At 47.8% G+C, this 24,958-nt stretch overlaps 1 protein-coding gene across 2 annotated transcripts in view; it reads right to left on the reverse strand.

The window, feature by feature from the left end:
- Nucleotides 1–24,958, reverse strand: part of MYLK (myosin light chain kinase) — a 163,867-nt gene that overhangs the window by 103,396 nt on the left and 35,513 nt on the right. For both annotated transcript variants that reach the window (XM_010592906.3, XM_023551699.2), the window contains exons 10-13: nucleotides 10,970–11,107; nucleotides 8,601–8,798; nucleotides 7,537–7,786; nucleotides 24–95 (exon numbers count right to left, since the gene is read on the reverse strand). In XM_010592906.3, coding sequence (XP_010591208.3) covers nucleotides 24–95; nucleotides 7,537–7,786; nucleotides 8,601–8,798; nucleotides 10,970–11,107 — 658 coding nt within the window. The remainder of the gene's footprint in view (nucleotides 1–23; nucleotides 96–7,536; nucleotides 7,787–8,600; nucleotides 8,799–10,969; nucleotides 11,108–24,958) is intronic.

A 24,958-nucleotide genomic window follows, 5' to 3' on the forward strand; every position in this document is an offset into this window, starting at 1 on the left:
CGGGCAGCTCCCGGGGTACTCACCGTGAAGGGGCTCCGGCAGGGCTGGTCTGCAGCATCAGCGACACCTGGCAAGTGCATTCGCCAACCCGGTTTCTGAAGAATTCAAAGGATCAAAGACGATCAAGAAGCTCTCTGGGTAAAGGGGCTGCTTAGCTAGGGCTGCGAGGGGGGCAAGGCCAGCGTGGACTCAGCTCAGGCTGGTGGGCCACCAGAGAAGATGGGGCTCACAGGCTCTGTTGTGACCCCAACACTTCTACCCCAGACTTAGATTTAGGATCGAACGTTCTTACCCTTTGGTCACCCTTTGTTTTCTTAACTCTTGGTTAAAATGAAAAGAAAGAAGAATCTTTTAGATAACAGCTAAGATAGGTATCGGAAGTAGGCATGTTGCATTCTCTTTTCTGTAAGGACACTGACTGACAATAAAAGGATAAAAACAAAGGTGAAACCTGCGGCAACTGTGGTGGTGCGCACAGGCCGGGCAGGGATGCTCTCGTCTGCCTGTTGAGCACCTTGACTCGGACTTCATGTTCCCTTAACACGGAGGTGGCCACTTCCTTCTCCTGCCACTTTCCCTTCTCCTGCTTATGAAATGAACCCCCCCTACTCCCACCCTCTCCATCTGTGGATGCCCTTAGATCAGAGCTTTCTGTATTAAAAACCTAACAAGTGTCTTCTGACACAGGTGACCCATTTTCTTCTTTCAGGTAGGGAAGGCCCTGGATTCTTCAGGTCTGTGAAACCCACCCCCGTGAGGTGCACGCAGCTGAGGTCCCCCCTGCTCGGGGGAGGGGGCTGTACCAAGTTTGAGTACCAAACCAAACCCTGTGCTGTCGAGTCGATTCCGACTCATAGTCGACCCTATAGGACAGAGTAGAACTGCCCCATAGAGTTTCCGAGGAGCGCCTGGCGGATTCGAACTGCCGACCCTTTGGTTAGCAGCCGTAGCACTTAATCACTACGCCACCAGGGTTTCCCATTTGGGTACCAAAAAAAAAATTTTTTTTTTTGGGTACAGGGGTGGTGAATTTGTAGCAGATCATCCCTCCAGTCCCACCAGGCTGCCACCTGGTGGTGCGTCTGAGCTCTGGCCAGACCCGGTTGGGGATGGTGGTGGTGGTGGTGGCATGGAGGTGTCTGGGAGCCAGAGGACTCTTCAAGATAATAACAACTGCATTGTTTCATGGCACCCTCCAGCTTTCACACATTTTATCTTTCTTGCTCCTCCTGACATCCCCACGGAGGTATAGAGCATAGTGATGCCCATTCTGAAGAGAAGGGAGGAAGGAAGTTCAGGTGATTTTGGGAGGCAGTGCTGGGACAGTCAGGGTCTACAAACACCAGGGATCACGCTCACTCCCAGAGGCTGGGAGTCCAGAGTCCTTACATGGCCCATCTCATTTGATTTTATGATGACTCTGTGAGATAGGGGTCAACTCCATATGAGAAAAACGAGGCTTATAAAGGTTAAGTAATTTGCCTCAGCAATTACTACTCGGGGCTAAGCAGTGGGGGGAAAGGGTTAGGATCCAGGTCCACCCAGATCAAGTCCTGTGACCTTCCCACCCCATCACGCAGTGCTCATCAATACAAATCTATTCTGGGATATGTGTGTATTTATGCATGTCCACGTGTATGAGTCAGAATCGACTCCACAGCACCGGGTTTGGTTTTGGTTTTTTATGTTATGTGGAAACCCTGGTGGCATAGTGGTTAAGTGTTATCGCTGCTAACCAAAGTGTCAGCAGTTTCGAATCCACCAGGCGCTCCTTGGAAACTCCATGGGGCAGTTCTACTCTGTCCTATAGCGTTACTGTGAGTTGGAATTGACTCAATGGCAATGGGTTTTTTTTTTTTTTTTAATGTGTATATCAAACCCTGGTGGTGTAGTGGTTAAGTGCTACGGCTGCTAACCAAGAGGTTGGCAGTTCAGATCCGCCAGGCGCTCCTTGGAAACTACTGGACAGTTCTATTCTGTCCTATAGGGTCACTATGAATCGGAATTGACTTGACAGCAGTGGGTTCGGTTTATATCAACCACACACGCAGACACACGTAGGTGGGGTGTACATAGCAGGCACTGGCACACACGCACCCATGTTTGGGAATATTTACATGCATATAAATCATACCCACACCAACAGACCTCACTTCACCTGGCATCCCTCCCAGTGGAGGTCCAACTCTAGTCAGATGCTAGCAGCCTGTGGCATGGCAGATGATTCTCAGGGGATCCTAGGGGTTCCCTGGAACCCATCTGAAGCAAGGAGTGGTTGATCTTTGCCAGCTCTCATCTGATGGAGCCCCTCCTCTGTCTCTCCCCAAGTGCCCTCATGCTGTTCCAGCCTGTGCCAATGCAGATACCTTCCTGGTGACCTTCACTCTTTTACTCCTTGAAGCTCAGGCTCTCCGAGGGAACAGATTCAAGCTTCAGGAAGCCTTGTGACTGGGGAGTTTTAGGACCCAAGGTGCTCCTCTGCTCAACGAACAGCAATTGGGGGCCTCCTAAAAGTGCCAGGCCCTGGGAAGGCTAAGGAGCCCTTAGAGCACCCTGAGAATTGCACTCACACTCACAAAAGCTTATAGAGCATGGGTCAATTTGTAGGATATCCATGGGAGGCCATTTTGGGGGTGAGGCTCAGCCTCCCAGCCCCCTGCTTTTGACAGCTTTTTACCACTTTTCTTTGGAGCTCGGCGTTGTAGTGCCTGGGGAAGATGTGGGGCAGGAGGACAAGATGCTTTAGGGTTGTATCTTCCGGTAGTTCTTTTGGCTCTCTCCTCATAGAACAGCCCAGATGCAAAAATCAGGAGAAATACAGTCCAGATGGTACTGTTTTACCCCCAGCAATGTCTCAGAGGTGTTAAGTGGTGGGAAGTCACAACCCTTGAGCTGGAATAAGTTATTTCTCCCCTTCAGGGGAAGCAAATAGAGGCTTCTGGTGTTTTCCATTATCTGCTCTCAAGGAGAGAAGCACAGACAAGGATAAGCCCATAGGGCATCTTGCCCAACCTGCCCCCAAGTCGCACCCTGAGGCCCCCTGGGCAGTCTGAAGGGGGCAGAATAAAGATGAAGAACTTGAGGACCACGACTGGCCCACTAGATGGATCATTCCTTGGAGGGTGATTAAAATCAAACCAAACCCATTGCTCTTGAGGCAATTCTGACTCATGGGGATCCTATAAGACAGAGTAGAACCGCGCCACAGGGTTTCCAAGACTGTAATCTTTATGGAAGCAGACTGCCACATCTTTCTCCCACAGAGCAGCTGGTGGGTTCGAACCACTGAACTTTCAAGCACTTAACCACTGTGCCACCAGGGCTCCTCAGGGGGTGATTCCAAACCCGTTGCTGTCGAGTCGATTTCAACTCATAGCAACCGTATAGGACAGAGTAGAACTGTCCCATAAGGTTAGCAGCCATAGATCTTAACCACTACGCCACCAGGGTTTCCTGGGGGGTGATTAAACCCAAAACCAAACCCACTGCCATCGAGTCAATTCCGACCATAGTTACCCTAGAGGACAGAGTAGAACTGCCCCATAGAGTTTCCAAGGAGCGCCTGGTGGATTCTAACTGCCGACCTTTTGGTTAGCAGCTGTAGCGCTTAACCACTATGCCACCAGGGTTTCCTGGGGCTTGATTACAGGGCGTGATTAGGAGGTAACCTTCTACAGCCATAAACGAATCTGCGCTGGGCCTTTAAGATGAATCATGGGATAGGCAACATCTGCCCAAAAGCAATGATGAGAAGGCAGGAAGGGACAGGAAAAATGGATGGATGGAAACGGGGAACCCGGAATGGGGAAGGGGAGAGTACTGACATATCATGGGGATTGGAACCAATGTCACACAACAATTTGTGTATAAATTGTTGAATGAGAAACTAATTTACTCTGTAAACTTTCACCTAAAGCACAATACAAAAGTAACGTATCTGATTAATAATTTTTATATTGATTACATGTTGGCATGATGATATCTTGGGAATATTGGATTCAATAAAATATAACAGGAAAAAAAAAAAGGATGAATCAAGGGTTCATTGGGAGGCTACAAAGGTCAGACCCAGTGATAAAGGATGAAGGATATCACATAAAGGAACCAGCAGGACCAGCCTCTTGGGGCCATCTCTGGCATCGATGAACACCCAGTTACAAAAGAAAGCCTGGGGTGTAGGATAAGGTTCCCTAGCCTAGGTGCTGCCTCAGGATATGGGATAAGCAGTGCCTTTCACAACTGACAGAGCCCTTTTTTGCCCCAGCTTCCCAAGCCCTGAATAAGAAGCTCAGTCTTTGTTTACAAAGCCTTGGGCCCTTCCCACTCTGCAGGGTTCACCACTGGAATGGATTTTATATGCAAAATTAGTTTAAAGAACTAATTTCCTGGCAAGTATCAACCTTTCCAAGATTTCAATTGGAATTTGACCTTTCCCCTTTTGGTACAGGAGACAGGAGCTGGGAAGGGGAGGAGAGAAAAACTCCACACCCATAACTACCCCACAACTTCAACAGGGACAGGACCTGTGTTCTCCTCTTTCTCCCCCGCTTGGCTTCCTCTCAGCTCTCAGGCATCCTCCTTGAAAGGCATTCTGCTTTGAATCTGACTTCTGTCAAGATGAGAGAAAAGCTGGAGAGTGAGGTCCCTGGCAGGCCTGGCACGGGCTCCCCAGGGGACCTTCCCACTGAATTGCTCCTTCTCAGCTGGGGACAAAGCCAAACCAGGGCCACAGCCTAGTGGAGGAATGAACAGGCTGGACTTTAGGGAGAGAAAAGAAGGCAAGGGCTGTGTGGGTGTAGAATTCCACATGATTTCCCAGGTCCCCCAAGTTCCTGGCACACTGGAGAGAAGCTCCCCATGCTGGGCCTCAAGGAATGGAAGAGCACAGCCATTAAGCACGTAACGGACACCTGGTTCTTCGAGCCTGGGCTCTGCTACTCACCTTTGGGTGGCCATGACCAAGCCCATGACCCTGAGGCCTTGTTTTCTTCCGCCATTATTAAAAGAGGAGTAGGCGAGATAGCTTCTAAAATCCCTTCCAGCTGGGACAGTCTCTGTTTTATGACTGTCCCCTTCCTGGCTGGCCCCAGACAGTCTGTCTGCTGTCTCGGGTGCAGCCCTCCACTCCGGCCTGGCTCTCCTCCCACAGCCCTTTGCTTTGCTCTTCCCGTAACCTTTCTTGCTCAGCCTATCTGTTGTGCCCTCATAGCCAAACATTTTCTCACTTGCCAAGCCTCTGTCTTGCCTTTTTTCCCCCTCAATATCCCACTAAAAGCTTGTCTTTCCTACCGTGTCTGTCTTGATTAACAAGAGTATGGTCTCAAAGTACTACTCCTTTCACAGAGACAGGCTCAGCATCAAGTGTCTTGACATATAATCACCTTCCATGATCTAGCCTAGGGGAGTAAGAGGACATATTCTCTCCTTTGGTGGCAGATTTGCCTTCCTGACAGTAACGGGTTCAGGCATAAGGCAAAGGCGGTTGATGTGTCCCGAGCATACTGCTCATGGTAGTAGGGGACCAGCCAGCCCAGAACCGGCCCATCAGCTGCCCATAGATGTGTCATTGAGCTCTGCTGAAATCCATCAAGCCCTGCCTAAAATCAGCAAAATTGCCTAGCAGACCTATACACTCCTAAGAAATACTAAACGGCTATTTTTTAAAGCCACCAAATACTCGGGAAGGAGCCCTGGTGGCGCAGTTGTTAAGTGCTTGGCTGCTAACCAAAAGGTTGGCGGTTCAAACCCAACAGCCGCTCCGTGGAAGAAAGATGTGACAATCTGCTTCTGCAAAAGATTACAGTCTTAGAAACACTATAGGATGGTTCTACTCTAATCCATAGTCACTATGAGTCAGAATCGACTTGACAGCGACAGGTTTTTTTGTTTGTTTAAGTACTGGGGAGAGTCCCTGGGTAGCACAAATAGTTAAACTCTGGGCTATTAACCTAAAGGTTGGTGGTTTGAACCCACCCACAGGCACCTTGGAAGTAAGGCCTGGTGATCTGCTTCTGAATGGTCACAGCCTTGGGAACCCTGTGAAGCAGCTCTACTCTACACAAATGGAGTTGCCACGAGTCGGAATCCACTTGATGGCAACTGCTTTTTTTTTCTTTTATGTGTTGAGGTGGTTTGTTATGCAGCAAAAGCACATACCCAGAAAGGACCCAAGTGGGTAGGGTATATACTGGGTTTTGCAATTAGTGGAGGCAGAAGGCTCCATCATGGCAGTAGCCTTGACACGCAGCTATAGAGCTATCTGTAGCTCAGAGCCTTGAACATGGATGGGCTCAGTGTGAGGGAACAAGTAAGTCTAGGAGAGAAGCCCTGTGAAAAGGGGCCAGGCACCTGAGCCAGGGCAGGTCCAACCAGCCTCAAGAGGTGGTACAACCTCCCATGTACAGGGTCAAGGTGCAGATAAGAACTCTTCTGCAATGCTGACACCAACCCTAGCGCCCTGGGCAGACATTCTGTCCCCATCAATCTGGTCAGCAGGAAATTTTAAAAGTTGGAAGGACTGGATCGCTTCTGTTTAACAAATATCTACCAAATGCTTACTACAGGTCAGACACTATTCTAGACACGGGGAATATGGCAGATGCCTTCATGGAGCTTACCTTTCCAGGTAACCTAATAAGACCGTAAAAAGGTGGAAAAAAAGAAATGGGGATTGTTAACTTTCCTGTGATGGTTTTAAACTATCTACACAATCTCTGATGCTCTTCTTTTCAAGGGGTGAAGCTTAGTTCCCCTCCCCTTGAATGTGGGCTGGACTTAGTGTCTAATGATTATGGCGGAAGCGATGCTGTGTGGCTTCCGAGGGTAGGTCACTAAAGACATTCTAGGTTCTGGCTTGTTCTCTCTCTTGGATCACTTGATCCGGGGAAAGGCAGCCGTCAGGTCATGGTGACACTGAGGCAGCCCTGTGGCAAGGTCCACATGGCGAGGAGCTGAGACCGCCTGCCAACACCATGTGAGTGAGCCATCTTGGATCCTCTAGCCTCAGTTAAGTCTTCAGAGACTGCCACCCCTGCCGACATCCGGACTATCCCCCCATTTAAGACCTTGCGCTAAAATCACTCACCTAAAAAAAAAAAAAAAAACTAAATTCTTGACTCACAGACACTGTGAGATAACACATATTTGCTGTTTTAAGCTGCTAAGTGTTGGGGTAATTTGTTAATGCAGCAACAGATAACAATATGCTATATCTATCCTCCTGCTTTTCCAATCTGAATCCATTCTTCCCTCCTTCATCTTTCCCATACTCCAAATAAAAAAGGAGGAACAAAATCTACGAGGAAATAAGACCTGGGACTCTGAAGCTGAGCTCAGAAGGAAGGCCCTCAGTAAATGTCTGTTGCATTGAATGAGAAGAAGTGAAAGTTTGAAGCGGCACTAGAACTGCACTTCCTTGACCTTGAGACCCGAGCCCCACATTAGTCTGTGCTTCCTCTGGCTTCCCAGCGTCCGGTTAGGTAAGCTGGGACTTTGGGGTGCAGGGAGTAGGGAGGTTGGGGCGGCATGCAGACTCACCTGAGCAGGATCTCATACTGGCCGGCGTGCCAGGGCTGCACGTTCTTTAGAACCAGGGTAAACACATCCTCGTTCTGCAGAACCTCAAAGTCACCACTGTCTTTGGAGAGGGTTTTGCCATCTCGGAGCCAGTGCACGGTGGGAAAGGGGTCGCCAGCAATGGCGCAGGATATGAGGACGCTCTGGCCCAGGGTGGCTGTCACAGAGCGAGGCTTGCTGATGAACCAGGGCTGGGTGCCATCGTGAGGCTCTAGAAGTCGGAAACAAGGTAGAGTTAGAGAGAAGGAGCCTTGGTGGCACAATGAAAGTTTAGCAGTTTGAACCCACCAGCTGCTCTGTAGGAGAAAAGACCTAGCGATCTTCTCCCATAAAGATTACAGCTTATGAAATCCTGTAAGGAAGTTCTACTTTGTCACATGAGGTCACTATGAGTAGGCATCGACTCGACAGCACCCAACAACAACAGAGTTAGAAAGGGAGGTCTTTCAGCAGACAATGTCCATTGACCTCTCATGGTGGTGAAGGGTTAGAAGAGAGCGGGATACCCAAATAATAGCTTGTCAGAAATCACCTCTACTGGGTATTCAAATACAGCACAGCCTTCTTGTTGCTAGTCTGTCTTGGTTGTATTCACAGAGGGTAATATTAACATAAATTTGCATATCCAAAACAAGAGAAGGCAGCTCAGAAGGTAGTGGGGACACTGGGCTGGCCCCTAATGATCTACATCAGAGGCATACGATTGACAGTTGCCACTTGCTTTATGTGTGCTTACCTTGCCTCTCTTCTTAAATATAAATTCTCTAGAGGCAAGGACCCTGATAGGCTCATGATTCGCCTCAAAGTGCTATCACTGCCAAATTACAAACTTTCTCCCAGAGGGAGCAGGGACTTACAGAAGGCAGAGAAGGGCAGCCCCACTCAGCCAGAACTTGAGGCACAGGCTGGGAAGCTGGCCTCCTGGGCTGGAATGGGACTAGGGGAGCAGAGGATTTACAGTGGGAACAAAGCAGGCTCACACAGTTTCCTCACCTCCGAAGAGTTTATGGAGAGGTCAGCCTCACCTTGCACCGTGAGCACGGCCTGCGTGCGGACCTCTCCAGCGCTGTTCCAGGCCTCACAGGTGTACGTGCCCGTGTCCTCTGGGAACACCTCCTGGATACAAAGGCTGTGGCGAGCACCCTGCTGTTCAAAGTGGAAGTCCTCTGACTCCTGGATCTCCTGCCCATTGTGAAGCCAGATGACCTCAGGGGGTGGGTTCCCTGGACCAAGAGGAGGGCAAGTGTGAGAGGCGCAGGGGGACTGGTCAGGGAGGTAATTCCCTGGCCATGTGGCAATTCTGCACTTAATACTCTACTAAATAAATACTTGACTAGATTCTCTATGCTTCAGTATCCATATATATATATATATATATATATTTTTTTTTACTATAGCTACCTCATGGGATTGCTGAGAGGATACAGTGCCCCCTAGCAGCCTCTTAGAGTAGCGGCTCACAATAGGACTTGGCACAAAGGAAATACTCCAGAAATGTTGACTATAACTATTACTTAACAACTGGTTTGGGGAAACTAGAAAGAATCCAGAAGTGAAAAATAGGATTTCAGAGATGAAAAAGAAGACCCATGAAGAAAGGTTTTTAAAACTAGAATTCATCATGCATGACAATACCAAGTAGTAACTGGGTGACTAGGTGTTTTCTGCTCCGCACTGCCTCACACGGCACATGTACTTTGTCCAGGAAATCGCATCTCACGTGGCAACTCCCTTTGCCAGCTTCCACCATAAAGGAAACTCAGTATTTCTCGTTGCCACCAGACAAACGCAGTCCTCAGGTAAAGGTGGGTACCAGCTTGCACAGGATTTGGTGGACAGAATTTTCAGACTTTACTAATGTATTATTTTTTTTTTTAGGGGGAAGTTTCTAGGAAATTTTCTGGGGTATAAAACAATGGTCACCTGTGAGGGTTCTCTCCGCGATAAGAGCTGAGCAATTACGCTCTGATTACAGCAGAGTAAATTAGTGGTGGTCCAGTGACAGAATTCTCACCTTCTGTGTGGGAGGTGGTGTTAGTTGCTGTCAAGTTGTTTCTGACTCATGGTGACCCCATGAGTGCAGAGCAGAACTACTCCATAGGGTTTTCAAGGCTGTGACCTTTCAGAAGCAGATCACCAGGCCTGTCTTCTGAGGCACCTTTCGGTGCGTTTGAACCACCAACCTTTTGGCTGGTAGTAGAGCGCTTAGCTGTTTGCACCATCCTGGCCAGTGTACCTCATGCACAGGTACCAGCTGTCTGTCAGTGAAGGCTCGCATGTTGCTATGATGCCGAACAGGTTTCAGTGGAGCTTCCAGACTAAGACGGACTAGGAAGAAAGGCCTGGCAATCTACCTCTGAAAAATCAGCCAATGAAAATCCTGCTGACTCAACAGCAGCTAAAGACGACAACAGGATATCAACAGAGCAAGGCAGAGAGACGTTTTGGACAAGGTGGCAGTCCCCGGAACGGGCTGCTGAGGGAGGTTGTGCAGCTCACAGCCCTGGGGACCAGGTCTAGGGCGCCTCTGAGGCCTCTCAGCTCTGTGAGCGCACAGTAGCTGCAGTGTTTACTTCCCAGGCTGTGTGCAGGGGCTGCAGGGCTGGGAGTCGGGGTGGGGAGTGCAACACTCTGCCTGGGATTGTCAGATTATCACGGGATTGATTCCAGTCTGCAGGAGCTGGGAGTTCATCCTAGGTCCCTAAAAGAATATGTCCCCAGGTTCTTTCATCTTTATTGCTTTATGGCTTCTGCAGTCAAGGGCAATTGAGACACCTGGAAAATGAGGCCAGGCTGTCAAAAGGGAATGATCAGTGGCCAAACAGGGCTGTGAGGGCCAACAACCACTTATACAATTAACGATAAACTATACAGATGCCCCCAGCCACCAGATTTGTGCCAGGAGACTCCCAGGCTTCTCTCCCTCACCTCCAGTAGGCACTGTGATAACTCAGACTGGGGTGCTAATCACATGCTCTTGTTACCCCGTCCCTGTTTCAGAAAGACCCCTGCTCTGTCTTCTCACTTTACAATCTGAGTAGAACAACTGGGAATATCTTCCAAGTGTCAAAAAGTTCTCACACAATCTGGCTTTACATCAGTCTTCGAAACCCTCCAGCTACATTCTCCACGTTTTCAAATCAATCCCTCTTCTGTCTAGCCATGGTTATCTTCTTCCCCTGTACCACTTAATCTTGGATTCAGAAAATCCTATCCAGAGAAGGTCAAAAAGAAAGGCCAAGAGTCCACCACTTCCTTTGGCTTCGTTGCCTGGTAGCCTCTTGCTGACTTTCTGGTGGATCAATGATCTGAGAGGTCCCTTGGAGAACAATGCCCATGTTACAGCCATGACCATTTTCACATACACCCGGAGAAGAGAGAGGCAGAGACAGACCTGACACCTGGACTGTCATGGTGACCTGGCTTCCATCCATGACTTCGAGATCAGAGAGGCCCTGCAGGAAGATGGGTGCGATGGGCTTGCTGGGAGCCACGGGTAGAAGGTACTCACTCTTCCTGTCACTCTTCTTTTCTGTGTGACAAACAACAGAATGTGGGTTGGACATTCATTCATTCAACAAACACAGATTAAATGATTACCTGGTACAGCAATGACTGTCTCAAGACTCAGGTTCCCACCAGAAACTGTCTGCTAACAGACAGTTTTGGAGGCCCTGGAGGTCACTGAGTCCCTAGGTGATGTAAATGATTAATGTGCTTGGCTGCTAACCGAAAGGTTGGAAGTTCAAGTCCACCCAGAGGCACCTTGAAGAAAGGCCTAGCAAACCAATTCCAAAAAATCAGCCTTTGAAAGTCCAATGGAGCACAGTTCTACTCTGATACACATGGGTCACCATGAGTTGGAATCAACTCAATGACAACTGGTTCAACTGGAGATCATTTGGAACAAGGTGTGCCCTGTTTCTCTGCTTGGCATGACTGCGCACTTCCCTAAGAGCAAGGAATGAAACACAGACCTCGGCAGAGCCATGCCCAACCTAGGCTCTGCTTCCTCAGGAGTACTTCAAGGGAAAGAGCCAATACCTGGACTCCCATGAGATTTTTTTTTCTTAAATTTTATTTACTTTTTTTAATAAGCAATACCTTCACATGGCACAAAATTCAAAAGGTACCAAAGAGTATGTATAAAGTCTCCCTACCATCCCTGTCTCCCAGCTATCACGTGTCTCTCCCCAGAGGCCACCAATTTTCAGGTTCTTGTTCATCTTCCAGAGATGGTCTATATATATAACATACACAAGCAAACACATGTATTCTTTCACTTTCTCCTTTTTTAAAAAATAAAATAACATACTGTACACAATGATTGGCCTCTTGCTTTTTTACTTAACAATAAGTCACGTTCTCGCTCATAAAACAGAACTGAAGCGCTTCCTCCTTCTTTTTTATGCCTGCAGGGTGCCCCACTGCCATCTTGGGAGATTTTGAACGCCTCAAGAAAGCCAAAGACACAACCCATTAGAGTGGGTAGAATTAAAAAGACTGACCATCCCAAGTATTGGTGTTGGCAAGGAAGTGGAGCAACTGGAACTCTGATGCAATCCTGGTGGGAATGTAAAACGGTACAGGCCCTTTTGAAAACCATTTGACCGTTTCTTAAAAAGTTAAAGATATACTTACCATATGACCCAGTCATTCTACTCTCAGGTATTTACCCAAGAAAATGAAAGCACATATTTATACAAAAACACGTACACAAACATTCATAGCAGTTTTTTTGTTTTTTTGTACTGGCCCCTGTGGTGTGATAGGTCAATTTTGTGTGGCTTCTCTCGCCATGGTCTTGTAACTCCCACCCAAGTGATTGGGTGGGACTGTGCAAATAAGGTAATTGTGGCCCTCTAAAGAGATTGGTCAGTTTTGCCATCCCTCTAGGCTTAAAATGAGCCACCCCAGAGGCAGGAAAGAGAAGATCCTACCACCACTAAGGAAGAAGGGCCAAGAGTAGAGTGTGTCCTTGGGACCCAGGATCCCTGAGCTGAAAAGCTCCTGGAACCCAAAGACACACACAGAGAGAGAGAAAGAAATAGATGTAACACTGAAGACAGCAAGAAATGGTGGCAGAGAAACAGCAGCAGGAGAGATCAGCAGGAGATGGTATAGTGGGCTTCCCAGCATGTGGAGTGGGGTGCCTTGGTGTATTTATCGCAGAGCTAAAAGAGCTTTGTAACACTTGCCTGGGCAGGGCAGAGACCAAGGGCCAGAGAGAGGTGTACCTGCCTGCGAGCACGGCTGGGAAGAGGCTGTTCTGATGGGAGAACTGTATCCTGAGCATTCCTGAATCTGAATTGTAACCTGTATGTCCCTAATAAACCCCTTGACTGTAAAGTATTGTCTGTGAGCTCTGTGTGGTCATTGCAGCGAATTATTGAACCCAGCAGAGAAGTAGAGTGGTGTGGGAGGAACGGTTGGTGTCAGAATTGGCAAAGATGGCAGAGAGAGGGAGGACATATCTGACCTCCACCTTATAGGATCAGCCTTGGACTGCTGATCTCCATTCTCCTTCCTCCTTGAGAAGTTAAAGGACCTCAGATACTGCCCCCACACTGTTTTTAGAGCCCCAAACTGGAAACAACGCAAATGTCCATTAACAGGTGAAAAAGTAAACAAATCGTGATATATCCTTGCCATAGAATACAACTTATCAGTAAAGAGGAATGAACTAAAGATACATGCCACAATATGGAAGAATCTCAAAACAGTTATGCTGCGTTGACGAAGCCAAAGAAAAAGTACATACTGGATGGTTCCATTTCTATAAAATTTTAGAAAATGCAAAGTATAGTGACAGAAAGCAGATCAGTGGCTGCCTGGGGCAGGGGTTGGGCAGCTGGATTGCAGAGGGGCACATGGAAATGTTTCCAGATGACAGAGATGTTAATTTTTTAAATTGTGGTGAAAATTGCATGACTGCATATAAAACTTACCAAATCACTTTAAATATGTGCAGTTTACTGTACCTCAATAATACCCCAATACAAACTGGAAAAAGAAACCTCTCTCTTTGAGAGGGAGCAAGTGAGCAAGTAGTTTGAGATCAGGACAAAAACCAGAACAACTCTCTGGTTGCAGGCTGGCCCATTCACTCTGATTGAGTCCTTTGTGAGGCGGATTAGCAGACAGGCTTTCCATTATTCTTGGACGCCTCCCCCAAACTGGGCTTTGAACCTGCGTCACATGAGCAAAGGGGAAGTGGCAGCAAAGTGGCTGCGTCTGCTGTCTCATCACAGGCAAGATAACCCGGTGCAGGGTGGGCTCACGCAGCTGCCCTGGTGCTCCTGTCTCTTTGTCCTGCTGGCCAGGTGGCTTTTACTCTCAACGCTTTTACTTTTGTTGCTGCTTTTGGAAGGGGTAGGGGCGAGAGTAAGAAGGGCTGGGATATCTCTAACTTGCAGTCTAAGTGTTGGGGACTGGGACTCTGGTACTTTGGGTTCTTATTAGCACCAAAAAACTTGTTGCTGTCGAGTCGATTTTGACTCAGAGCAATTCTATAAGATAGAGAACCACCCCATAGGGTTTCCAAGGAGCACCTGGTGGATTCAACCTGCCAACGTTTTGGTTAGCAGTCATAGCTCTTAACCACTATGCCACCAGGGTTTCCTCTTATCAGCACAGGACCACAAATGCCAGCTCTTCTCTGGGGAGCCAGGAGCCATGGGTGGTGCTTTACATACCTGAAAGTGGCCCAGCTTCAATTTTACCTCTGAATTTTTATTCACCGGCACTGAAAACTAAACATGGCCCACTGCAAGGCTCTCCCAGCCCGGCCTCTGGGCATGTGGGTGGTGAGAGGCTGGGAGGGCCCAGGAGGCTGGAGGGCACACGGAGTGCTCCAGAGCAGGTGTGGTGAGAAGAGGCTGGAGTCAGAGTGAAGCAGTCAGGACAGTGCAACCCCCGGGGTGCGTAGTGGAAGATGGGACCCCCAGGCCTCTGGATGTTTCCCCTGCTCCGCAAAGCCCCCTCCCCCAGCTCAAGCATCGCTGCCTTTGATGGAGGGCAGCCTGGAGGACTGGGCAGAGGCCCCCTGAGTGGGCTTGAGGGCTGGAACTGGTGATGCCCAGACCTTGATCCCTGACTGGGTGCAGAGGTCAGGAAGGCTGCTGCCTTGGGAGAGTTGAGGAATTTCCTGTCTTGCACAGACCGAGAGGATTCAGGACAAAATGTTTTTTGCCTCTCCAGAGTACTATTTCCCTGTTCCTGCCTCTCTGCTGGCTTAGCCTGAGTCCCAAGCTGCACAGAAGCTCCGGGCAGATGCTGCTCTTACTCCTAGGCGCTTTGGGGACATCAAGAACGTGCAGTTCTCTCTCCTTTAGCCAGCTGACAGTCTCTCTTTGACTCCAATTGTCTTTCAGTTCTTTCCACTGCTTTGTTTCCCAGCCCATTTGTGGCCAAGGTTTTGACTAAACCAAGTCACCCTATGAGTCTTGACCACTGGGGACTAAAGTCATGTTTCCACCTCCCTCTTCTCAGAAGTGTTTCTGAGAGGGTGGTCTGGGTGTTGCCTCCCACATCGCAGCTCACTGACTGATAGCCTGGCCTCTGCCTGCAGCTGTGGAGTGGCCAGCCCATGGGGCTGGGCCCTGGCCTTGGGTAAGTCACCGCCTCTCCCTGAAGCTCAACTTCCTCCTCTGTAAAACAGGAAATAATAATAGTGTCACCACAGGACTCTGGGGAGTTTTAAAGGGTCAATATGTGAAAACACTTTGTAAAACTATTGCTGTTAGGTGTCATCAAGTTGGTTCCGACTCATAGTGACCCTATGTACAACAGAACAGAACACTGCCCTGTCCTGCACCATCCTCACAGTTGCTACTATGTCCAGGCCCATTGTTGTAGCCACTGTGTCACTCCATCTCGTTGAGAGTCTTCCTCTTTTATGCTGGCCCTCTACCTTACCAAGCATGATGTCCTTCTCCAGGGACTGGTCCCACCTCATAACATGTCCCACATACTTCAGACGAGTCTCACCATCCTCACTTCCAAGAAGCACTCTGGCTGTTTTTCTTCCAGGACAGACTTGTTCGTTCTTCTGGCAAGAATATATTCAATATTCTTTGCCAACACCGTAATTCAAAGACATCAATTCTTCTCTGGTCTTCCTTATTCATTGTTCAGGTTTTGCATGTATCTGAGAAGACTGAAAACACCATGGTTTGGGTCAGGTGCACCTTAGTCCTCAAAGTGACATCCTTGCTTCTTAATACTTTAAAGAGGTCTTTTGAAGCAGATTTGCCCAATGCAATACGTGGTTTGATTTCTTGACTGCTGCTTCCATGACGTCCCGCGTTTATGGATCCAAATCACCGTTAACTGCACGTTTATACACTGACTACATAAGCAGTTTATGCTAATGAGGTTACTCAGGGGGACTGGCCAGGCCAGAAAGACCACCAGGTGATATCAGCTGACCTCAGATGAAGGGGGTGGGGGAACAGATTCGATTAATCATAATCATGTAAGAAAGCTTTGGACATGGAAGCTCTACGGGCTTCCTGGTTGGTGAAAGACATTCACGTGTGGAAGCTCCACGTTGGGAACCCTCCCGGACATACAAATGTGTGTCTTCATTTGTATCCTTTTTGCTGTAATAAAACTACAGTTGTAAGTATAGTGCTTTCTGTGAGTTCTGTGACTTGTTCTAGTGAATTACTGAACCTGAGGGAGTAGTGGGAGCTGGCAGGTCAGAAGCAGGTCTGGGAACTCCTGAGCTTATGGCTGATATTCTGAGGGGATAGAGGGAACCCTTGAATTTATATTCAACAGGTCAGATGTGGAGGTGTCATGGGGACTCCCAAACTTGTGGCTGGTATCTGAAGTTTGGGCAAACCTGGCAGTCTGGAGGACCAAGTCCTTTAACTTGTGAGCTCTCACCTAGCTCCAGGTGGTTAGGGTCAGAGGAGGAAATGCCACATGGGCAGCTGGTGGCAGAACAGAAGTGGCAGAGTTGTGAAAAGTGAGGATTTCATATACCCTTACAGCACTCAACACTTCCTCCCCACTCCATCTGACGAGCTCTGCAGGGGATCTCCCCAATAGAGGGACCACTGCCTATTGCTGTCACAGCCATTTATGAAATCCCACTCTTAGACCCTCAGCCTGTGTCAGAATGCCTGGATGCACAGATGGTCACTAATGCAAATGGACATGGAATGTCCCTTCCTCTAACCACTCCCAGTCTCCCCTCTCCCCAAATCTCTCATACACACACACACACACACACACACACACATACACACACACACCTCTTGAAAATGCATTGATGGTGGGGAGGAAAAATGATTGCCTTCATCTTAAACCTACTGGAGATTTTCTTTAAGTTTTGAACCTGAGCTATTAGTTACTACTCTGCAAAATACCATTCCAACAGGCCCTATTATGCTATGGAAATTCAACCAATCACCACCGAAAGGGAGCTCTAGAAGCATAGCCCTCCCCTCTTCCTTTAGTTGGTGCTCAGAATCCTGCAGGGTCCAGGGATCCCAGGTCAGCCTCCTCCTTTCCCTAAATTCCAGGGTGGTTAGCTCAAGAGGACTTGTCCTTATTAAAGGAGGATCACTTTCATCCAGCTGAAGTGAAGCCCAGCCCCTTCCCATTTCCAGGGTGCTTATGCAAGCAGCAAATCCCCAGGGAGGTATGTGAATTCCCTTCCAAGAAAAGTCTGTCTCCTAACCAAAGAGAACCTATTTGGAGAGTCAGCAAAACTTGCTGCTACTTGGGCATAAAAAAAAGATTCTTCCTCCCATGGCCTTGATCTTTCTTGGCTCTCCCCCACCACTGGCTTCTCCAAAACCTAAGAAGCAAATGGGAAGAGAAGGGTGTCACAAAAAGAATGAAAGGAAATAATGATGTATGACATCCCAAAAAAGATCTCTACCCAGTAATGACAGGAGCGCTAGAAGGGAAGCAGGCATCGTTGCACCATAGCCTTCTTACTGTCTTAGAAGTTATAATCAAACTCTAAATTTAAAAGTACAGCATCCAAGCTGCCCCAATGTCCCCTCCCAATGAGAGCCTGGAAACCACACTCTCCACCACATTGTCATGACATGGATCACATTGTGCCATTAGGAACCCAAAGCTATAATCTGGATGGCATTCTTGACCAAAGACTCCAAAGCAAGCAGATGGTAGCTATGACCCACAGTGGGCTACAGAAGTAGACAATTACAAAACTCTGTAATCACTCAATTAGTAAAACGAGGCTCAAGTTCTATGTTGTTGTTAGGTGCCGTCGAGTCGGTTCCGACTCATAGCGGCCCCTATGCACAACAGAACAAAACACTGCCCAGTCCTGCGCCATCCTTACAATCATTGTTATGCTTGAGCCCACTGTTGAAACCACTGTGTCAATCCACCTCGTTGAGGGTCTTCCTCTTTTCTGCTGCCCCTGTACTTTGCCAAGCATGATGTCCTTCTCCAGAGACTGATCCCTCCTGACAACATGTCCAAAGTATGTAAATCACAGTCTCGCCATCCTTGCCTCTAAGGAGCATTCTGGTTGTACTTCTTCCAAGACACATTTGTTAGTTCTTTTGGCAGTCCATGGTATATTCAATATTTTTCGCCAACACCACAATTCAAAGGCATCAATTCTTCTTCGGTCTTCCTTATTCATTGTCCAGCTTTCACATGCATATGAAGCAATTGAAAATACCATGGCTTGGGTCAGGCGCACCTTAGTCTTCAAGGTGACATCTTTGCTCTTCAACACTTTAAAGAGGTCCCTTGCAGCAGATTTACCCAATGCAGTGCATCTTTTGATTTCTTGACTGCTGCTTCCACGGCTGTTAATGGTGGATCCAAGTAAAATGAAATCCTTGACAACTTCGATCTTTTCTCTGTTTATCATGATGTTGCTCATTGGTCCAGTTGTGAGGATCTTCGTTTTCTTTACATTGAGGTGCAATGCATACTGAAGGCTGTGGTCTCTGATCTTCATTAGTAAGTGCTTCAAGTCCTCTTCACTTTCAGCAAGCAAGGTCGTGTCATCTGCATAATGCAGGTTGTTAATGAGTCTTCCTCCAATCCTGATGCCCCATTCTTCTTCATAAAGTCCAGCTTCTCAGATTATTTGCTCAGCATACAGATTGAATAGGTACGGTGAAAGAATACAACCCTAATGCACACCTGTCCTGACTTTAAACCAATCAGTATCCCCTTGTTCTATCGGAACAACTGCCTCTTGATATATGTAAAGGTTCCTCAAGAGCACAATGAAGTGTTCTCGAATTCGCATTCTTGGCAATGTTATCCATAATTTGTTATGATCCACACAGTCGAATGCCTTTGCATAGTCAATAAAACACAGGTAAACATCCTTCTGGTATTCTCTGCTTTCAGCCAGGATCCATCTGACATCAGCAATGGTATCCCTGGTTCCATGTCCTCTTCTGAAACCAGCCTGAATTTCTGGCAGTTCCCTGTTGATATACTGTTGCAGCCATTTTTGAATGATCTTCAGCAATATTTTGCTTGTGTGTGGTATTAATGATATTGTTCTATAATTTCCACATTTGGCTGGATCACCTTTCTTGGGAATAGGCATAAATATGGATCTCTTCCAGTCAGTTGGCCAGGAAGCTGTCTTCCATATTTCTTGGCATAGATGAGTGAGCACCTCCAGCACTGCATCTGTTTGTTGAAAACATCTCAATTGATAATTCCATCAATTCCTGGAGCCTTGTTTTTCACCAATGGCTTCAGAGCAGCTTGGACTTCTTCCTTCGGTACCATCGGTTTCTGATCATATGCTACCTCTTGAAACAGTTGAACATCAACTAATTCTTTTTGGTATAATGACTCTGTGTATCCCTTCCATCTTCTTTTGATGCTTCCTGTGTCATTTAATATTTTCCCCATAGAATCCTTCACTATTGCAACTTGAGGCTTGAATTTTTTCTTCAGTTCTTTCAGCTTGAGAAACACCGAGCATGTTCTTCCCTTTTGGTTTTCCATCTCCAGCTCTTTGCACATGTCTTTATAATACTTTACTTTGTCTTCTCAAGCCACCCTTTGAAATTTTCTGTTCGGTTCTTTTACTTCATCACAAGTCCTATGACATGGACGCAAATGTACCCATACCTATCCAGAAGTCTCCCTGTAACATGGAGGAACTACATGGTCTACAAACCTAACTCTTATGTTCAATCTACATAAAACTAAAATATTGGTTATAAATTAATTTAACGTTTAGTTCATTGCTTGCCTTCTTAGGATTTAAAAATCTTTGGACAGATGTTTTCGGTGGATCAAGGTTCTTAAAAAAATAATAACAGACAAGTTAAAACTAACACTTATCCTTCTTCTCCAATAAATTTCTCTTTAGCCAGCATAAGTATGAAAAAAGTTTCACTGCTTTAAAGTTCATGGAGGAGCCCTGGTGGCACAGTGGTTAAGCGCTCAGATGTTAACCGAAAGGTCGGCCGGTTTGAAGCCACCAGTCACTCCATGGGAGAATGTTGTGGTAGTCTGCTTCCGTAAAGACTTACAGCCTTGGGAACCCTATGGAGCAGTTTGACTTGACAGCACACAACAAAGCTCATGGCAGGGCAGGGTGTGTACCTCACACCATGTGGATAGATTATGTAATGTTCAAAGTAACTGAGTATAACTTGGGACGAGACGAGGAGGCAGCAGTATCTTTCAATTAAAATGATCTTCTCCAGTAGTCGGAGGCTGTCACTGCTCAAAGCTGCCCAACAGAGTGCCTGTTACTAATCTGAAAATAGACTGTGCCTCCACCCATGCCCTAATTGTCCAGTGAATGGTTGACTTCACTAGCGCCTGCTGTCTTCATTAGGGGCTCTTCATCAAAACAAATACTCTAATTAATATGCTTATTAAGTTTTATTCCTTAAACTTCTCTTTTTTAAGCTTTAAGTTTATCCACATTTTATGTCTTAGGTGACCCTAGTAGGCCCAGCAGGCTTTCAGTTAAGAAAACAAATCATTAGGCTAAGAAACTAAGTCAAAACGGGCACAATTAGCAGGTTATTAACAAATCCAGTCACTTAAGAATTTGAGCCTTGACAAAGATAATTCAACTCGAAAAACCAAACCCATTGCCATCGAGTCAATTCCAACCCTACAGGACAGAGTAGAATTGCCCCACAAGGTTTCCAAGGATTAGCTGGTGAATTCAAACTGCTGACCTTTTGGTTAGCAGCCAGGCTCTTAACCACTGCACCACCAGAGCTCCAAAGATATTCCAGGGGGAGATAAATTTAAAATATTCCAGTACAAAGAAGCCCTTCACCAATGCCTCACTCTAAACACAGTGAAATATTTACTCCATTTCAGATCTTCCCGGGCTTTGCAGGAATTTGAACGAATCATCCTTTAGATGCCATCCTGGGTCAAGAGGGAAGATTTTCAACACCTGGTTGACTATTTGTACTTGGGATTTCCATTGCTCCCACCCTCAACCCTCCGCCCTACCCCCACCCTCCCAGTTTGAGGGGAAGGAGGCCTGGTGGTGCAAAGGTTAAGTACTGCGCTAACTGAAAGGCTGGCTTTTCGAACTTATCCAGGGACTCCACAAGAGAAAGACCTCGTGATCTTGCATAAAGATGACAGCCAAGGAAGCCCTATGGGGCAGTTCTACTCTGTCACATGGGGTGCCTATGAGTCAGAATCAAATCAATGGCACCCAACAACAGCTGGAGGGGAGGAAGAGAAGGAATCTTTGCTGAGAAACTCCTGAGGGCTCGTTTGTGGATTTCGTGCACACTCCAAGGAGCACTGAACCCCCAGGTACGGAGGAAGTGAGGAGAAGGCCTCCCTGTGTTCCAGGGGATACACGCTGACCTTAGACTGCTGTCATTCACTCACTGAACACAGGCTCACACGGAGGGCCTACATGTCCTACACGTAATCAAGTAAAGCATAGTCCTGCCCACAGGGAGTTTACAGTCTAATGGGGAAGAGAAACATCTGATTAAGAGTAACATTTCACAGTTAGAATAAATGCTTTTGCCTTACCCCAGAGGATAAAAAAAAAAAAAAATTTTTTTTAGAGGCCCTGCAGGGTCTGCCCCTCCCTCTCTCTGAACTCACCCTCTGCTACTTGCTCACTTTTTCCAGCCATGTCAGCCTTCTTGCTGTCCCTTGAATAGGCCAGGCTTGTTCCTGACTCAGGGCCTTGGCACTTGTGTACCATCTGCTTGGAACACTCTTTCCCCAGTTCATTTAAGTTACTGATCAAACGCCACCTTCTCAGGTCGTCCTTCACCACTCTACTAAAAAAGTGCCCCTTCCATCATTCTCTATTCTCACACCTTGTTTGTTTTTAAAATGGTACTCATCACTATTTGAAATTAAGCCAGGTGCTGATGACAGTCTATTTCCTCAACCATGTAAGCGCAGGAGGGCAGGCCCTCCTCTGTCCTATTTGCTGCCATTTCCCCAGAGCACTGCCTGGCAACAAAGTAGGTGCTCAATCAAGATTTGTTGTTAAATAAGTACAGTGATAAGGGGAATATGAGGTCTTAGGAGAACTCACTCTGTGGTGATGAATGAAGGCCTCTCAGGGAAAGTGATATTTGTGGGAGTTACTCAGGATTTTCAGGGGAGGGAGAACCAGAGGAGGGGGAGCAGAGAAAGCAGGGAAGGGTGGCCACAGAAATTGCATCAGAATGTCAGGCCAGCAATTTCTGGATGATTGCAAAACCTTGGCAAAAGGCTAAAGAGGCAAGAAAGAGCCCCCACATCTGGCCTTCAGCAAAGTATCTGCTGACTTTGGACAGAGTTTGCCGCCAGCAGAGCTGCCCCCAGAAATGCACCTCAAGGAGCCTGGCCATTTAGGGACAGAAGCACTGCCGAATGGCGCCATCTTGTGGCCGGGGTCCTTGGAAAGAAGTGCCTGAGACTATCGCTTTAGGTGTCTAGCCCAACACCTCCCATCTCTGCTTCTCTTTGCCCCTTACGAAAAAACAAAAAATGACCCACTGTGGCAAGGTTGATCCTTCGGTAAAACTGCTCCTGAGTCTCGGTATTTTTAACTATTTCATCTCATTTAGAGGTCTGGGTTCCGCTAGACAACCATAACACTCACTGAGCACTTCCTCTCTTCTCGGGGTATTACGTGTATGGATTCATTTACGCCTCACAGTCCTGTGCGGTGACCATCAGTGTCCCCATTTCACAGAAGAGGGAGAGTTAAATAGCAGCCCAGGCTGCAGGGTTAGTAAGTGGTGGCGGCAGCGTCCGCGCCCAGGCCGGGCCATCTGGCTGCACAAGCCCTGCTCCCCACTGTGCCCCAGAGATCATGAGGGAAGAGAAAGGCCTGGGCAGCCACGGAGAGGGAGGAACAGCGGGCTGGTACAGAAGGGGACAAATTTCCATTGCGGCAATCACCTCCCCACCCGTATAGCTGCCCCTGGAGGACCCGGAGCCAAAGGAACTGCCAATAAAGTAAGAAAAACCCCACAGCTGAGGAAACGAACTTGAGCCTCCTGAGTGCCGAGGGGCATGATGCCAGAGGTGTCACTGTGCCAGGCTGCCTGCCTCAATCCTGGGCGGGAACAGCCCAAACGCTGCCTGGCCTGAGTGCGTGGCTGTATCTCTCATTCGCGTTCACCATTTATGGTATCTGAGCCTCTGTTTAGCCTTCACAGGCCAGTAAATCCCCCACACTGGGAGGGGGTTCTCACTCAGGCAGGGCTGCTCTATAGCAAATCCAAACAGCCCTGGCTGAGTTCTTGCCCGGGTCCTCTGGGTTTCTGCTTTCAAACATGCTTGCGTGGGTGACCCCAACCCCTGGTCCCAGGGGCAAGAAGAATGGCCCCCTAAACTTCTTAATCCTTCTTCCGGGGACCCCCACCTCTGATGGGACTATTGCTTAGCTTGTCTCTCTAATCCAATCTAAACTCATGCAACTGGGGACAGGCCCTGGATTAGCTGGGCCATCGGCTAAATTAGGAGGGGGCAGCTCAGAAAAGGAAGCTGAGCTCTGTGGTCCAGTACACCATTTTGACTCTCTGCCCAGCACTGGACATTGGGGTGGGCCACACTGGTCACCAAGAAGGACCCCCTTCTGGGAAGGTGATGGGGAGAGCTGAGAGCTGCTCCCCTGATCCTGGAGATGCCATTCAAATCTGTTCTCTTTTCCTTTTAGTCTTAACACCACCATTTCCCAGGGCCCCTCAATGAGCCACGGAATTAGAACTTTGAGGATAAGTGGGCTAAATGCGTCAGCCAGAATGCTGGCTGACAAAGTCCCCGGACCAGAACCAGGCTCTGACCCATGTGGAGGGCTTCCTGGAAGGCCGGGTAGACCAGTTCATTGACAACACACTTCAGGGAAGCCGAGGCACGTCAGAGAAGTCGGAAAGTCCAGGGAGTGTGCCCACTCCCACCAGAGCACCTCACGGAGCCAGTGTTGGCCACATTCTCCATCGGTGCCAGTTCTTTATCTCTCAGGGATTGGCACTGCCCAGCCCAGGTAGTCAGCCTCCCCGGTTGGGCCAGAGGATGGGCAAGCAGGAAAAAGGGCAGGGCACAGGGATAAGCAGGGGCTTCAAAGCCACAAGGATATGGGTCCAAAGGCCAGCTTCCTTACTAGCTTGTTGTGCTTAAGTGAGTTACCTTAATTTCTTTTATTATTGTACTCTAGATGAAGGTTTACAGAACTAGCTTCTCATTAAACAATTAATACACACATTGTTTTGTGACATTGGTCACCAACCCCACGACATGTCAACACTCTCCCTTCTCGAACTTTGGTTCCCTATTACCAGTTTTCCTGTCCCCTCCTGCCTTCTAGTCCTTGCCCTGGGCTGGTGTGCCCCTTTAGTCTTGTTTTATTTCATGGGCCTTTCTAATCTTTGGCTGAAATGGTGAACCTCAGGAGTGACTTCATTACTGAGCTAAAACGGTGTCCGGGGGCCATATTCTTGGGGTTTCTCCAGTCTCTGTCAGGCCAGTAAGTCTGGTCTTTTTTGTGAGTTAGAATTTTGTTCTTCATTTTTCTCCAGCTCTGTCTGGGACCCTCTATTGTGATTCCTGTCAGAGCAGTTGGTGGGGTAGCTAGGCACCATCTAATTGTGCTGGACTTAATCTGGTAGAAGCTGTGGTAGTTGTGGCCCGTTAGTCTTTTGGGCTAATCTTTCCCTTGTGTCTTTGGTTTTCTTTATATTCCCTTGCTCCTGACGGGGTGGGACCAGTGGAGTATCTTAGCTGGCCATGCACAAACTTTTAAGACCCCAGACACTCCTCACCAAAGCAGGATGTAGAACATTTTCTTTATAAACTAAGGGTTACATTCGTTTCTTGAGATCCCCCTGGGCTGTTCTGTATAAGACGGGGACATTCCCTCCCCCCAGTTGAGGTCTAAACAAGATAGTACAGGTGAGGTGAACATATT

Source organism: Loxodonta africana, chromosome 1 (assembly GCF_030014295.1).
Source record: "Loxodonta africana isolate mLoxAfr1 chromosome 1, mLoxAfr1.hap2, whole genome shotgun sequence".
NCBI classification, from domain to species: Eukaryota; Metazoa; Chordata; class Mammalia; order Proboscidea; family Elephantidae; genus Loxodonta; species Loxodonta africana.